The sequence below is a fragment of the Scyliorhinus canicula genome, chromosome 8 (assembly GCF_902713615.1).
Source record: "Scyliorhinus canicula chromosome 8, sScyCan1.1, whole genome shotgun sequence".
NCBI lineage: Eukaryota > Metazoa > Chordata > Chondrichthyes > Carcharhiniformes > Scyliorhinidae > Scyliorhinus > Scyliorhinus canicula.
This window is the reverse complement of record NC_052153.1, coordinates 164,637,531-164,654,303: the sequence shown is the minus strand read 5'-3', so window position 1 is coordinate 164,654,303 and position 16,773 is coordinate 164,637,531. Positions and strand designations below refer to the sequence as shown.

At 45.9% G+C, this 16,773-nt stretch overlaps 1 protein-coding gene across 3 annotated transcripts in view; it reads left to right on the top strand.

The window, feature by feature from the left end:
- The first annotated feature begins 13,451 nt into the window (after nt 1-13,451).
- Nucleotides 13,452-16,773, top strand: part of LOC119970657 (neurolysin, mitochondrial-like) — a 102,561-nt gene continuing 99,239 nt past the window's right edge. Inside the window, exons 1-2 of one of the 3 annotated variants that reach the window (XM_038805633.1) lie at nt 13,452-13,592; nt 15,980-16,223. In XM_038805633.1, coding sequence (XP_038661561.1) covers nt 16,049-16,223 — 175 coding nt within the window. In that variant the 5' untranslated portion in view covers nt 13,452-13,592; nt 15,980-16,048. Of the gene's footprint in view, nt 13,651-14,094; nt 14,114-15,979; nt 16,224-16,773 lie in introns of those variants that run through there. The other 2 variants (XM_038805634.1, XM_038805635.1) reach the window with 2 other exon arrangements.

Genomic DNA, 16,773 nt, shown 5'->3' with positions numbered 1-16,773 from the left:
ATTTGGGTGGAATGTTCAATGTATCGGGGGTTTTGTTCTGTTAACTGTTATGAAAATATGTAGCTTCCTGTTGGAGTACTGTGTTTTAATAGTTTTTTTATTCTTTGTGGCGTTTTTCTGCTGGCATTTGTCTTCATTCTAGACAGGAGCCATCCTGATAGCTGAAGAGTTAGCTAACAGGAGCGAATTGGTGGGGTAACTGCAGCTCATCATATCAGTTATCAGTGCGCTTAGTGTTTTCGTTTTGTTTGTTGCCAGGGTTAGGAGAAGTAGGTTTTAGTGGTTTTTATTCACCTCATAAAATTATGAGGGGCCTGGATGGCATGGATCGGAAGGCTTATTCCTCTGATTGAGAGATCCATAACGAGGGGGGGGGAGATTTAGGGTAAGAGGGATATACCTCCCAGAGGAATACTGCCCAGTCCATCACACGAACCTGCCTCCCATCCATGGACTCCATCTACACCTCCCGCTGCCGGGGGAAAGCGGGCAGCATAATCAAGGATCCCTCCCACCCGGCTTACTCACTTTTCCAACTTCTTCCATCGGGAAGGAGATACAGAAGTCTGAGAACACGCACGAACAGACTCTAAAATAGCTTCTTCCCCACTGTCACCAGACTCCTAAATGACCCTCTTATTGACTGACCTCATTAACACTACACCCTGTATGCTTCAACTGATGCCAATGCTTATGTAGTTAAATTGTATATCTTGTGTTGCCCTATTATGTATTCTCATGTATTTTCTTGAATTTTGTTTAATTCCCTTTTCTTCCATGTACTGAATGATCTGTTGAGCTGCTTGCAGAAAAATACTTTTCACTGTACCTTGGTACACATGACAATAATCCAATCCAATAGGAGATTTGAGGGGCGATTCTTTTCACCTGGAGGGTGTTCGGGATTTGGGACTCAATGCCTGGAAGCATGGTAGAGGCATAAATATTCTAAAGGTACTTGGATATATATTTGAACCACTGTAGCCTACAAGGCCACAGACAAGGTGCTGGAACATGGAATTAGACCTGGCTGCTCTTAAAGGCACAGTTGGCTGAATGACCTCCTTCTATGCTATAAATGTTTATAATTTTATGGTTCAAATCCCTTTTGCAAATTCAGTCATCAATTTTGAATTACTATTGTGTCGCATTTGGCAAGACAGCAGTAAAATCGGTGGTGCACAAAAATTTATATTGCGTAAATGTTTTGGAGAGTAATTAAGCGGGCCGATTGTTTACGGTACGAAAACATCATTTGATCATCTCAACACACACAAATCTCCTTAACTGGACTTTATCAGGCAGTTATCAGGTACGGGGAGGTGGTGGGGAAGTAGTGGTAGTCACTGGGCTTGCATTCCAGAGATCCAGGCTAAATAAATAGTTTTATTTTTGTTTCAGTGCCCCTTTAAGGGGCTAATAATTAGTTAATTTGATTAATAGTTTATTTGTCTATTTTATTGCTATGCTGAGAAGACTATAATGGAACACTTTAGGGCTGCATTATCAGCCCCAAAATGGTACTTTACTTTAAAATTCGATACATTACCTTCAAAGTTTAGATTTTTGGTACAGTGCCCCTTTAAGGGGCTGATAATTAGTTTATTTGTTTCACTGTTGTGCTCAGAAGAGTATCAAGAGACACTTATTTAACTGCCCCTTTAAGGGGTGGTTCGTTAGTTAATTAGACTAATTGTGTTAAGTTTGCTCAACACCAACTGACTGTCAGGAATTTAAAACCTGAGGTAGGAACAGCAGGGGATGTTGAAGGAGAGATCCATATATTTGTGAGGGCTGATTTTCACTCTGTAGACATTTGGCAGAGGGAAGCTTTTGCTCATCCACTCTTACTCAGGAGACAGTATTTGTATGGGTTTCACGTACAAGATGGAGATAGAAATATTGCTCAGATGTCAGCATTGTAAATATGGAAACAAATCTCATGATGTAGTGTTATTCTAAGTATTTTTTATAAGATTTCTAAATTTTTAAATGTTATCTTATGATGCCTGTGATTTGTAACTTAATTCATATATTTTCCCGTACTAAAAAGTACCACAATGGATGTGAATGTAGAATTCCAACAGTGCAGAAGGAGGCCATTTGGCCCATTGTGTCTGTACCAACCCTATCCCCGTAACCCCACCTAACCTGCACATTTATGGACATTTTTTTTAATTTAGGGGCAATTTAGCGTGGCCAATCCATCTAACCTGCACATCTTTGGGTTGTGGGGGTGAAACCCACGCAGACACGGGGAGAATGTGCAAACTCCACACGGACAGTGACCCAGGGCCGGGATTCAAACCCGGGTTAGACAGCAGTGCTAACCATTGTGCCACGTGCCGCCCTGCATTTCTGGACATTAGGCAAGGTCAATTCACCTAACCTGCACATCTTTTTGGACTGTGGAAGGAAACTGGAGCACCCGGAGTTAACCCACGCAGACACGGGGGAATGTACAAACTCCCCACAGATAGTTGCGAAAGACCGGAATTGAACGCAGGTCCTTGGCGCTGTGAGGCAACGATGCTAACCACTGTGCCACCCTCGACGACACAATAAATTTGCAATTATATTTTAGTACGGGTCCAGGAAAAAAATAAGTTGTTCCCTTTGCTTCTTTGGTATCAGGGTGAACCAATTAAAATGTCTTTGTTATTTAAACAATTGTGGAAGTTGATCAAAATTGTACTGGCGTTTTTTGTTTAACTGGCTTTGAGTTTTGGAACTTTATCCATACTGTTGAAATAAAGCACATTTGAAATGTTCAATCAACAATGCTTCTTGGATTTTTTCAGTGAAGAATAATATACAAAATCCCGGGGGTGGAACTTGAACCCAGAGTGTCTGGCTCAGAGGCAGGGACACTACCCACTGCGACACAAAACCTGGTGCCTTTAGCATAAAATTCTGCAAGTTTAACATATTTCTGGCTGTATTATCGGGCAACTCAAATAATTAAAGCCTACAATTCTCTAACTTCAATTCAAATCTGAAATGTTGTTTGCTAAATAATGATCTGGATATGTAATATATTCCTCCCAAACCCATCTAAAGAATGCAAGTACTTGCATATTGTTGTAAAAGAAGTTTAGAAAAGGTCTTGGTTTTCTAAGCCACTGCTCAACTCCTCCAACACTCCGATGTGTCAGCACAAAAGGGGCACACAACATACAGTATGTGCTTGCCTCCAAATCTTTGCTGCTTGAGATCAGACCGTTTAAGTGCCCAATTCATTTTTTCTCAATTAAAAAGCGTAGTGTGGCCAAACCCACCTACCCTGCACATCTTTTGGGTTGTGGGGGTGAGACCCATGCGGACACGGGAAGAATGTGCAAACTCCACATGGACAGTGACCCAGATCGAACCGGGGTCATTGGTGCTGTGAGGCAGCAGTGCTAACCGCTGTGCCGCCCCCATCTTCTTGTCTTTATGTTAACATAGAAAATAGAAGCAGGTGGAGGCCATTTGGCCCTTCGAGCCTGCTCTACCATTCATTATGATTGTGGCTGATCATCAGGTTCAATACCCTGATCCCGCCTTTGCCCCCATATCCCTTGATTCATAGAATCACAGAATTTACAGTGCAGAAGAAGGTCAATCGGCCCATCGAGTCTGCACTGGCCGGCCCTTGGAAAGAGCACCCTGCTCAAGCCTACACCTCCATCCTATCCCTGTAACCCAGGAACCCCACTTAACCTTTTTGGATACTGAGGGCAATTTAGCATGGCCAATCCACCTAACCTGCACATCTTTGGACTGTGGGAGGAAAAGGAAACCCACGCAGACACAGGGAGATCAAGCAGATTCCGCACAGACAGTGACCCAAGCCGGGAAACAAACTTGGGACCCTGGCGCTGTGAAGCAATTGTGCTAACCACTGTGCTACCGTGCTGCCTGATTTCTTTAGCACCAAGAGCTATATCTACTTCCTTTTTGAAGTTACATAATATTTTGGCTTCATCTACTTTCTGTGGGAGCGAATTCCATTGATTCACCACTCTGAGTGAAGAAATTTCTCCTCCCCTCAGTCCTAATAGGTTTACCCCTTATCCTCAATAATCTATGACCCCTAGTTCTGGACTCCCCCATTATCGGGAACATTCTTTTTGAATCTACCCTGTCTAATCCTGTTAGAATATTGTAATTTTCTATGAGATTCTTCTAAACTCCAATGAATATAATCCTAACTGACTTAGTCTCTCCTCATATGACAGCCCTGCCATCCCAGGAATGAGCCTGGCAAACCTTCACTGCACTCCCTCTTTGACAAGAACATCCTTGCTCAGATCCAGACACCAAAACTGCACACATTACCCAATACCCAAGGTGTGGCCTCACCAACGCCCTATACAATTGCAGTAAAATATCTCTATTCCTATACACAAATCCTCTTGCTATGTAGGCCAACATACCATTTGCCTTTTTTACTGCCAGCTGTACCTACATGCTAACTTTTAGCAACTGCTGCACCAGGATATCAAGGTTTTGCTGAGTATCCAGCTCTCAATTTACATCCATTCAAATAATTGGCTTCCTATTTTATAACCTCACATTTATCCACATTATATTGCATGTGCCCACTCACTCAGCCTATCCAAATCCCACTGAAGTACCTGCATCCTTTTCACAGCTTATCCTCCCATCCAACTTTGTATCATCTGCAAATTTGGAAACCCATTTGTTCCAACTTTTTGCTTCCTGTCTGCTACCAGCTTTCTATCTATCTCGAGACAATCCAATGGGCTTTAACTTTACATATTAATGTGCTATGTGAGACCTGTGAAAGCCTTCTGACAGTCTAAATAAACCACATCCACTGGTCATGTGTTAGGAAGGTGCTGTCTAAGGATCCTTGGTGAGTTACTCCAGTGCATCTTGTAGATGGTACACCCGGTTGCCACTGTTCACCGGTGGTGGAGGGTTTGAATTTTTGTGGAAGGAGGAGCAATCAAGTGGGCTGCTATGTCCTGGATGATGTTGAGCTTCTTGAGTGTTGTTGGAGCTGCACTCATCCAGGCAAGTAGAGAGTATTCCATTACACTCCTGATTGTGCCTTGTAGATGGTGGACAGGCTTTAGGGGGTCAGGAGGTGAGTTACTTGCTGCAAGATTCCTAGCCTTTGACCTGCCTTGGTAGCCACAGTATTACTATGGCTGGTCCAGTTCAGTTTCTGATCAATGGTAACCCCCAGGATGTTAATTGTGGGAGATTCAGTGATGGTAATGCCATTGAACGTCAAGGATCGATGGTTAGATCCTCTCTTGAAGGAGATGATCAATGCCTAGAACTTGTGTCGCACGAATGTAACTTGCTACTTGTCAGCACAAGCCTGGATATTGTCCGGGTTTTTCTGCATTTGGATGTTAATTGTGGGAGATTCAGTGATGGTAATGCCATTGAACGTCAAGGATCGATGGTTAGATCCTCTCTTGAAGGAGATGATCAATGCCTAGAACTTGTGTCGCACGAATGTAACTTGCTACTTGTCAGCACAAGCCTGGATATTGTCCGGGTTTTTCTGCATTTGGACATGGACTGCTTCATTATCTGAGGAGTCGCGAATGGTGCTGAACATTGTGCAGTCATCCGCAAACATCCCCACTTCTAACATTTTAATTGAAGGGAGGTAATTGATGAAGCAGCTGAAGATGGTTGAGCCTAGGACACTTCCCTAAGGAACTCCTGCAGTGATGTCCTGGAGCTGAGCTGATTTAAAGCTCCTCATACAGAGCTCAATGCCCACCACACAGTCCTGAGTTTTTTTTGTATTCATTGTGTTCTTTGGTCTGGATAGAAATTGTCCCATTGGGCAGATGCAGCATGGGTTCATGAAAGGCACGTTATGATTGACTAATTTAGTGAAGTTCTTTGAGGACATTACGAGCGCAGTGGACAATGGGGAATCTGGATTTCCAGAAGACATTCGACAAGGTGCCACATAAGATAAAGATGCATGGTGTTAGAGGTAATGCATTAGCATGGATAGAGGATTGGTTAACTGACAGAAAGCAAAGAGTGGGTATAAATGGGTGTTTTTCGGGCTGGCGATCAGTAGCTCGTGGTGTGTCTCGGGGATCAGTGATGGGTCTGCAATTGTTCACAATTTACAGAGATGATCTGGAGATGGGGACCAAGTGTAATGTGTCAAAGTTTGCAGATGACACTGAGATGAGTGGTAGAGTCAAGTGTGCAGAGGACACTGAAAGTCTGCAGAAGGATACAGATAGTTTAAGTGAGTGGGCAAGAATTTTATTATTTAAATGGTAATAAATTGCAGCACGCTGCTGTGCAGAGGGACCTAGGTGCCCTTGTGCATGAGTCGCTAACCAGTTGGTTTGCAGGTGCGGCAAGTAATTAATAGGCAAATTGAATTTTGTCCTTCATTGCTCGAGGGATGGAATTTAAAAGCGGGGACGTTATGTTGCAGCTGTATAGGGTGCTGGGGAGGCCATACCTGGAGTACTGTGTGCAGTTTTGGTCTCCTTATTTGAGAAAAGATGTACTGGCACTGGAGGGTGTGCAGAGGAGATTCACTCGGTTGATTTCAGAGTTGAGAAGATTTGGCTGATGAGGAGAGACTAAGTAGACTGGAACTATACTCATTGGAATTTTGAAGAATGAGGGGTCATCTTATAGGAACAGATAAAATTATGAAGGGAATTGTTAAGATAGAAAAAAACAGGGAAGTTGTTTCCACCGCCAGGTGAAACTAGAACTAGTTTCTAGTTTCAAAATAAAGGGGAACAGATTTAGGACTGCTTCACCCAAAGGGAAACCCTTAGGCGGGGCTTGGGAGGGTGGGGTGGTGGAGGGGTGCGCTGCAGACAGGAGAAGAGAATCCCAACAGCCGGAGAATTCCAGTCTTGTTCTGTGGTATCTAGTCCCCACAAGACAAAATTTCCTCCAATTCAATCTGGGAAAGACCAAAGCCATTGTCTCCAGTCTCATCCACAAACGTAATTCTGTTCCCCCACCCCGACCACTGTCTTCGGCTGAATTGGTCTATTCACCACCTCAATATCCTTTCTGACCCTGAGCTGAGATTCCAATCCCATGTCTGCTCTATCAGCAAAGCCTATTTTCACCTCCACAGTATAGATCATCACAACCCCTGCCTCAGTCCAGTTCTGTTAAAACCCTCACCCTCTTGTTACCGTCAGGCTTGACCACTGCAATTCTGTCCTGGTCATCTCCTCATCTTCCATTGTCCACAAACTTGAGCTCACCCAAACCTTATCCCACTGACTTTATGCTCCATGAATTCATAATCTCGTTCTCATTCTCCGACATTGTCTCCCAGACCACAAGTGCATCAAATTTGAAATTTCCACGATTGTGTTCAAATCACCTCGGCCTGTCTCTGTAACCTCCTTCACTTCTACGGTCTTCCAGAAAAATTCTGTATCCCTCCAATTTTAACCATTTTGTGCATCCACAACTCCATTCACCCCACCATTGGTGACAGTGCTTTCAGTTGTCTTGACCCTAATGTGGCAATTTCCTCTCTAAACCTCTCTGTACTCACTAAGAGAGGGTGCAGAAAAGGTTCACAAGAATAGTTACAAGGGGAAGCATGGTAGCACAGTGGTTAGTACTGCTGCCTCACGGCGCCAAAGTTCCAGGTTCGATCCTGGCTCTGGGTCACTGTCCATGTGGAGTTTGCACATTCTCCTCGTGTTTGCATGCGTTTCGTCCCCACAACCCAAAGATCCAGCAGAGGGCAGCAGAGCAGAGCTTCTGATTGGCTGTTCCGGGGAGATTTGCATACGTGCAGTGCGGTCAGCGTAAGTTGAAGGTGCACCTGCATCAGTGACCCGAGGAGTTCAACGGAAGGTGAGCATCCAGCAGAGGGCAGCAGAGCAGAGCTTCTGATTGGCTGTTCCGGGGAGATTTGCATACGTGCAGTGCGGTCAGCGTAAGTTGAAGGTGGTTTGTGAAGGGGCTGTTCTCGAGTGACAGCTTTACCCGAAACACTACTTACGTAGTGTCTCCCACCCATCCTCCTCCTCTAACCAAAAAAAAAGCTCTGTCTGTTGGATTGCTAAACTAACAAGCTTTTTATTTTTTTATTTTTCAGTTGTTGGGAAGTTAGTCCAGTGGGAATGGAGGCTAGGGCAGTTGAATGTTCCTCCTGCAGAATGTGGGAGGAAAGGGTCACCTCTAGTATCCCTTCTGACTACATCTGCGGGAAGTGCACCCAACTCCAGCTCCTCGAGAGCCGCATTAGGGACCTGGAGCTGGAGCTGGATGAACTTCGGATCATTCGGGAGGCGGAGGAGGTTATTGAGAGGAGTTATAGGGAGGTAGTCACACCTCAGGTAAAAGAAGAAAGTAGATGGGTTACCGTCAGGGGAGGGAGAGGGAACCGGCAGGCAGTGCAGGGATCCCCTGTGGTCGTTCCCCTCTATAACAAGTATACCGTTTTGGATACTGTTGCGGGGGACGACTTACCAGGGGTAAGCAATAGGGCGCAGGTCTCTGGCACAGAGTCTGTCCCTGTTGCTCAGACGGGAAGGGAGAAGAGGAACAGAGCACTTGTCATTGGGGACTCCATAGTTAGAGGAACAGACAGGAGGTTCTGTGGGAACGAAAGAGACTCACGGTTGGTATGTTGCCTCCCAGGTGCCAGGGTTCGTGATGTCTCTGATCGTGTTTTTGGGATCCTTAAGGGGGAGGGGGAGCAGCCCCAAGTCGTGGTCCACATAGGTACCAACGACATAGGTAGGAAGAGAGATGGGGATTTGAGACAGAAATTCAGGGAGCTAGGGTGGAAGCTGAGAGCTAGAACAAACAGAGTTGTTATCTCTGGGTTGTTACCCGTGCCACGTGCTAGCGAAGTGAGAAATAAGGAGAGAGAGGAGTTGAACACGTGGCTACAGGGATGGTGCAGGAGGGAGGGTTTTGGTTTCCTGGATAATTGGGGCTCATTCTGGGGTAGGTGGGACCTCTACAAACAGGATGGTCTTCACCTGAACCAGAGGGGTACCAATATCCTGGGGGGGAGATTTGCTAGTGCTCTTCGGGGGGGTTTAAACTAATTCAGCAGGGGGATGGGAACCTAAATTGTAGTCCCAGTGTACAGGATGTTGAGAGTAGTGAGGTCAGGGATAGGGTTAAAAGTTCGAAAGAGGGCACCGGCAAGCAGGACGCTGGTTTGAAGTGTGTCTACTTCAACGCCAGGAGCATCCGGAATAAGGTGGGTGAGCTTGCAGCATGGGTTGGTACCTGGGATCTCGATGTTGTGGCGATTTCGGAGACATGGGTAGAGCAGGGACAGGAATGGTTGTTGCAGGTTCCAGGATTTAGATGTTTCTGTAAGAACAGAGAAGATGGTAAAAGAGGGGGGGGTGTGGCATTGTTAATCAAGGAAAGTATTACGGCGGTAGAAAGGACGCTTGAGGACTCGTCTACTGAGGCAGTATGGGCCGAGGTTAGGAACAGTAGAGGAGAGGTCACCCTGTTGGGAGTTGTCTATAGACCTCCGAATAGTCCCAGAGATGTCGAGGAAAGGATTGCAAAGATGATTCTTGACAGGAGCGAGAGTAACAGGGTAGTTGTTATGGGGGACTTTAACTTTCCAAATATTGACTGGAAATACTATAGTTCGAGTACTATAGATGGGTCAGTTTTTGTGCAGTGTGTGCAGGAGGGTTTTCTGACACAGTATGTAGACAGACCAACAAGGGGCGAGGCCACATTGGATTTGGTACTGGGTAATGAACCCGGCCAGGTGTTAGATTTAGATGTAGGTGAGCACTTTGGTGATAGTGATCACAACTCGGTTATGTTTACTTTAGCAATGGGCAGGGATAGGTATGTACCGCAAGGCAAGAATTATAGCTGGGGGAAAGGCAATTATGATGCTATTCGGCAAGATTTAGGAGGTATAGGATGGGGAAGGAAACTGCAGGGGATGGGTACAATCGAAATGTGGAGCTTTTTCAAGGAACAGCTACTGCGTGTCCTTGATAAGTATGTACCTGTCAGGCAGGGAGGAAGTTGTCGAGCAAGGGAGCCGTGGTTTACTAAGGAAGTTGAAGCACTTGTCAAGAGGAAGAAGAAGGCTTATGTTAGGATGAGGCATGAAGGCTCAGTTAGGGCACTTGAGAGTTACAAGTTAGCCAGGAAGGACCTAAAGGGAGAGTTAAGAAGAGCGAGGAGAGGACACGAAAAGTCGTTGGCGGATAGGATCAAGGAAAACCCTAAGGCTTTCTATAGGTATATCAGGAACAAAGAATGACTCGAGTAAGATTAGGGCCAATCAAGGATAGTAGTGGAAAGTTGTGTGTGGAATCAGAGGAGATAGGGGAAGCATTAAATGGATATTTTTCGTCAGTGTTTACACTGGAGAAAGACAATGTTGTCGAGAACACTCAGGTTCAGTCGACCAGGCTAGATGGAATTGAGGTTCAAAAGGAGGAGGTGTTAGCAATTTTAGAAAATGTCAAAATAGATAAGTCCCCTGGGCCAGATGGGATTTATCCTAGGATTCTCTGGGAAGCCAGGGAGGAGATTGCAGAGCCTTTGTCCTTGATATTTATGTCGTCTTTGTCGACAGGAATAGTGCCGGAAGACTGGAGGATAGCAAATGTTGTCCCCTTGTTCAAGAAGGGGAGTAGAGACAACCCTGGTAATTATAGACCTGTGAGCCTTACTTCGGTTGTGGGTAAAATGTTGGAAAAGGTTATAAGAGATAGGGTTTATAATCATCTTGAAAAGAACAAGTTGATTAGCGATACTCAACACGGTTTTGTGAAGGGTAGGTCATGTCTCACAAACCTTATTGAGTTTTTTGAGAAGGTGACCAAACAGGTGGATCAGGGTAAAGCTGTTGATGTGGTGTATATGGATTTCAGTAAGGCGTTTGATAAGGTTCCCCACGGTAGGCTATTGCAGAAAATAAGGAAGTATGGAATTGAAGGTGATTTAGCGGTTTGGATCAGTAATTGGCTAGCTGAAAGAAGACAGAGGGTGGTGGTTGATGGCAAATGTTCATCCTGGAGTTCAGTTACTAGTGGTGTACCGCAAGGATCTGTTTTGGGGCCACTGCTGTTTGTCATTTTTATAAATGACCTGGAAGAGGGTGTAGAAGGATGGGTTAGTAAATTTGCAGATGACACGAAGGTCGGTGGAGTTGTGGATAGTGCTGAAGGATGTTATAGGATACAGAGGGACATAGATAAGCTGCAGAGCTGGGCTGAGAGGTGGCAGATGGAGTTTAATGCGGAAAAGTGTGAGGTGGTTCACTTTGGAAGGAGTAACAGGAATGCAGAGTACTGGGCTAATGGCAAGATTCTTGGTAGTGTAGATGAACAGAGAGATCTCGGCATCCAGGTACATAAATCCTTGAAAGTTGCCACCCAGGTTAATAGGGCTGTTAAGAAGGCATATGGTGTGCTAGCCTTTATAAGCAGGGGGATTGAGTTTCGGAACCACAGGGTCATGCTGCAGCTGTACATAACTCTGGTGCGGCCACACCTGGAGTACTGCGTGCAGTTCTGGTCACCACATTATAGGAAGGATGTGGAAGCTTTGGAAAGGGTTCAGAGGAGATTTACTAGGATGTTGCCTGGTATGGAGGGAAGGTCTTACGAGGAAAGGCTCAGGGAATTGAGGTTGTTTTCGTTAGAGAGGAGAAGGCTGAGAGGTGACTTAATAGAGACATATAAGATAGTCAGAGGGTTAGATAGGGTGGACAGTGAGAGTCTTTTTCCTCGGATGGTGATGACCAACACGAGGGGACATAGCTTTAAATTGAGGGGTGAGAGATATAGGACAGATGTCAGAGGCAGTTTCTTTACTCAGAGAGTAGTAGGGGTGTGGAACGCCCTGCCTGCAACAGTAGTAGACTCGCCAACTTTAAGGGCATTTAAGTGGTCACTGGATAGACATATGGATGAAAATGGAATATTGTAGGTCAGATAGGCTTCAGATGGTTTCACAGGTCGGCGCAACATCGAGGGCCGAAGGGCCCGTACTGCGCTGTAGTGTTCTATGTTCTATGTTCTAGATGTGCAGGGTAGATGGATTGGCCACTCTAAATTGGCCCTTAATTGGAAAAAAATAATTGGGTACGCTAAGTTTATTTTAAAAAAGAATAGTCGCAGGGATCAGGAACTTCAGTTACATTGATCCATGGGAGAAGCTGGGGCTGTTCCCCTTTGAGAAAGTGGGGAAGAGATATTCAAAATCCTGACAGCGTCTAGACCGAGTAAATGGAGAAATTGGTCTAATTGGTGGACGGACCGTGAACCAAAAGGCATCAATTTATGATTGGAATATGTCCAGGTCATAGGAACTTTTGGACTCTTGGGAGTGTTGCTCTGTGGGGGCGATATTGTTTGAGACAAATCCTTCATTGGGGAGACCTTGTTTACTTGGGTCTGTATTCAGTGTGTACATTCAATAAAGCACCGTCCATTGCAATAAGCGTCTCCAACTATTACAACTAAGGTATGAATTCTGACAATGGTGACTGGCAAAAGAAGCAATGGTGGCCTGCGAAATCTGGAACGTGCTTGCCTGAGCATGGTGGATGAAGATTCAATTGTGGCTATCAAAGGAGAATCGGATCAGTATCTAAAGGGGAAAGATCTGGAAGGCTGCGGGCAGGGAGGGGGGGGGGTGGTGAAGAGAAAAGTGGTGGAGGAAAAGCCACAGGGTGGGATTCTCCCTTCTGGGGACTAAGACCCCATACTCGCAAGAAAATGGGCGAGAATCACTCCACATTTTTTTCTCGAAGGTCCGGAGTGATTCTCCCGTTTTCCAGGGGCTAGCAGAGCGCTGTCGTGCGTCCCGCAGCTCTGGCTGCCAGCGGGGCCCTGCTAGCCAGACCGCGCGGCCACGCATGCGCACGGCAGCCACCAGCATTGCAGAGTCACAAAGCGGGCCCATGTGGAGGAAGGTAGGTCCCTCACAGATGGCGATGGCCCGCAGATCGTTGGCCCCCGATCGATGGCCTGGCCACCGCTGAGGCCCCTCCCGGAGTCAGATGACTCCGCCCCCCCCCCCCCCCCCCCCACCACCAGGACCGCTACCGCGGGTCCCAGCCTCCGCTGGGTGGTACCACATGTAAACCACGCCAACAGGAGATCGGCCGGTCGACACTGGATAATCGCCACGGAGGACTGTTCCAACGGCCCACGACCGGTGCTGCGTTGACCGCGTGCGCGCGGGACTGGCTGGTCCGCAGAGAATCGTGGAAGCGCCGTCGCACCGGATTTCTAGCGTGAACGGCTATTCTCCGTCCCCGCACCGGGCGCGATTCCGGCGCGGAGGGTCGGAGAATCCCACCCAGGGAATTGGCACCGTGGAGGGCCAGCAAAGGCACGGCGGGCCGAATGGTCTCCTTGTGCAGTGCGATCATTGTCAGATGGTTTTTCCACTGGCGGCCTGCGTGTGTCTCCCTCGCTGTGCATGTTTCCTGTGTGTGTGTGTGCAGCTGCAGGCGCCCACCCGCTGCTGCTGATACCGCGCTCGCGGCCGTTCACACAACGTTCCACAGCGGCGCGTCATGGAGCGGCTGTAGCGGCGGCCCACTGCCGCTCGGGCGAGCTGAGCCGCCGTTTGGCGCGCGCGACGAGCCGGTTAGTGCGGGGCGGCTGCGCAATGGCTATCAGGCGCTGCTGGTTTCGTGTTGCTTCAGTAGGTTGTTGGTTGGGGGTTGGGGATTATTTGAGGGGGGAACAATGTGGTTTCGTGAGGAGAAAAAAAAACTTCTCTGCCCACGCACACGATGATTTGGGCGGGGGTAACTGAGTTGAGTTATTGTTCAGCGTCCAAAACTCACTCCTCACTGGAGTGGGCGCCGCTCACTACCCGGGGGAGAGGAGGAGGAGGAGGAGGGGGGGAGTTTTCTCTAGCAGGGGATTAACATGGTTTGGGTTCCTGACTGCAAAGTTGGAATTCTGAGCCTGCTTCACCACTGCAAACCCATCATCCTGCCTGGGAGGAGGTCACCATTTGCTGCCATGGACACCAACCAGCCTGCATAATATCCAGCACCTTTTGAACTGGGAAATTCGCAAAGGCTGAAGGCTAAAAATGTAGGCTTGGACCCGATCCCCCGCCAGAGATATGAGCGAGGTGGGAGGTCAAAAGCAAAGAGGTGGGCATTAGGGAGCGTTTTAATGGTCTGACGCTGAGCCACATGGCGTGTAAAGTTCATATGTCCAGAAGCTTGATGCTCCTGCCATGGAGTACTTCCCTTGACAGTGCTCTGAGAAATTGAAACTTATTTAGCTGTTGCTGAAGCTTTTCGTCTTGCGCTCAGAAGTACAAACATTTCGGATGATCAGAGCAATTTGTAGGACAGGGGGAAAAGGATGCTGATTGGTTGGCAAGTCGATTCTGATTGTCCGAGGCGTTGCCATGCTGTTCTCTGCAACCAAAAGTCTTGTGCCTTTTTTAAATTACCCAGGAGCTTGTGGGGCCTTTAGTTTCTCGTTGGTAATGTTATCATGTTGTGATCATTTGAAACTTGGCATTCTTGCATTTGTCCCGTTGAACATGTTTGACAAACAGCTTTTTGGCAAAATTCAAGTTCTGTACTACCAAGTGACTTTATTGGATTCAGATGTAAGCCTGATTGTTTAAAGGAAGGGTTTTACGTAGTATGACAACATTGTTCCACGTTCCTTTTTGTAGAATTTTTTTAAGCATTTAGTTTTAGATTTTAATGGAAAAAAATCAGTTAACAATAATCACTTATTGTCACAAGTAGGCTTCAATGAAGTCACTGCGAAAAGCCCCTAGTCGCCACATTCTGGCGCTTATTTCTGACTCCTTGGAGGCATAGAAGCAGAGAGTTTTTACAGCACAAAAAAGGGCCCTTTTGGCCCATCGTGTCCACGCCTGGCATCAAGGACCTTTCTAATTCCAACACTTGGCCCGTAGTCTTGCATGTTATGGCATTTCAAGTGCTCATCTGAATACTGTGAGGATCTCTGCCTCTACCACCCTTTCAGGCAATGAGTTCCAGATTTTAACTGCCTCTAAACCTCCAGCTCCTTACCTTAAATCAATGCCCTTTGTTTATTGACCCTTCCACTAAGGGGAAAAGTTCCTTTCCATCCAACCCTGTCTATGCACCTCATAATTTTATACATCTCAGTCATGTCCCCCACCGCCTTCTCTGCTCCAAGCAAAACAAGCCCAGGCTATCCAATCTCTTTTGATAGCTGAAACACTTCAGCCCAGGCAACATCCTGGTGAACCTTCTCTGCAACCTCTCTCGTGCAATTACTTCCTTCCTATGGTGTGGCAACCAGAAATGTACACAGTACTCCAGTTGTGGCCTAACCAGTGTTTTATACAGCTCCAGCATTACTTCCTTGCTCTTAAATTCTGTGCCTTGGATAAGAAAAGCAAGTATCCCATATGCCTTCTTGACCACCTTATCTACTTGTGACAACAATAAAGATTATTATTCATGGGCAGCAGACCTCAACTTCGTCAGTGTTCCGAGCAGAAGCAAACATGATTATCATGAATCAGTCAGATCACATAGTTTTCCACATTGGTACATGTTTTCAGGAGACAGCACTGGGTCACAGTGAGAGGCCTGATTGGCTCTGCTTTTTAGCAGCCACATTCACGGAGACAGATTGTAATGGTTCCGAGATGTTGTTCAATTGTCCGATCAACACAGAGCCTTACTAGAAACTAGGAACTTCATGACCTGTTGGGATCAGAATCACACTGTGCACTTCTTTTACGTACTGAACCGTTAAAGGAACATTGCTTTATATAAAGTTGCTCGTGATCAAACAAAAAAGTAACGCATTTCCGCTATCAAAAGTGCATTAAAGTCTAGATATGTTTTTTAACTAGAACGTAAAAGAAATTCTTTTTTTCTGAATGGTTGCACAATATTCATGAAAATTTATGCAGCCCAAGGTGTAAGTTTTTATGGCATAACTATACAAAATGCTTATCCGTTCAAAATGTTTATTTCTCTTTTTTTTCTAAAAAGCTGTGTTCGCAGATTTCTCTATGGTACCTTCGGAAACCTCTTGACTCTCTCGCAAATTAATCAAAAGTAATGGCCATTAACAAGTTGCGATGGGATCTAACACCAGATCAAATAAAATTTCAGACAGATGCTCTCATTGAAAAGGCCAAGCGAGTGTATGACAGAGTTGGAGCATTAGATATTAAAGAAGTCACAATTGAAAACACATTGAAGGCTCTAGCAGATGAGGAAGTTGAGTATGCTGGTAAGTCATCAGAAAAGAAAGAAGCGGGATATGGGCATCGCTAGTAATAGCATTTATTGCTGATCCCTTATTAATCCATAAAAGGTGACGAGGAACCGCCTCTTGAATGCAACTTGTTAGGCCATTCAAGAGGGTACTAAAGAGTCAACCAAATTGCTTTGGATATAGCCTGACATTGGCCTGACCAGGTAGGAACATGAGATTTCTATCGCTATAAGTGAACCAGATGACTTTTTCCAACAAACCAGTAGTTTTGTGGTCACTATTACTGACCCTAGATTTTTATCCCAGCTTTTATTTATTTATTTGAATTCAAGTTCCTCGATGCCATTGTAGTTCAAGCCTTCGGATGACTAGTCCAGTAACGTGTTATCAAACAGTCATAATGGCATCATTTAGTCATAAAAACCCATTCACTAATGTCCTTTAAGGAAGGAAATCTGCCATCTTTACCTGGTCTGGCCTGGATGTGACTCCATCCACAGCAATATGGTTGACTCTTAAAGTGCCACTCAGTTTGAAGGCAATTGGGGATGGGCAACAGATGCTG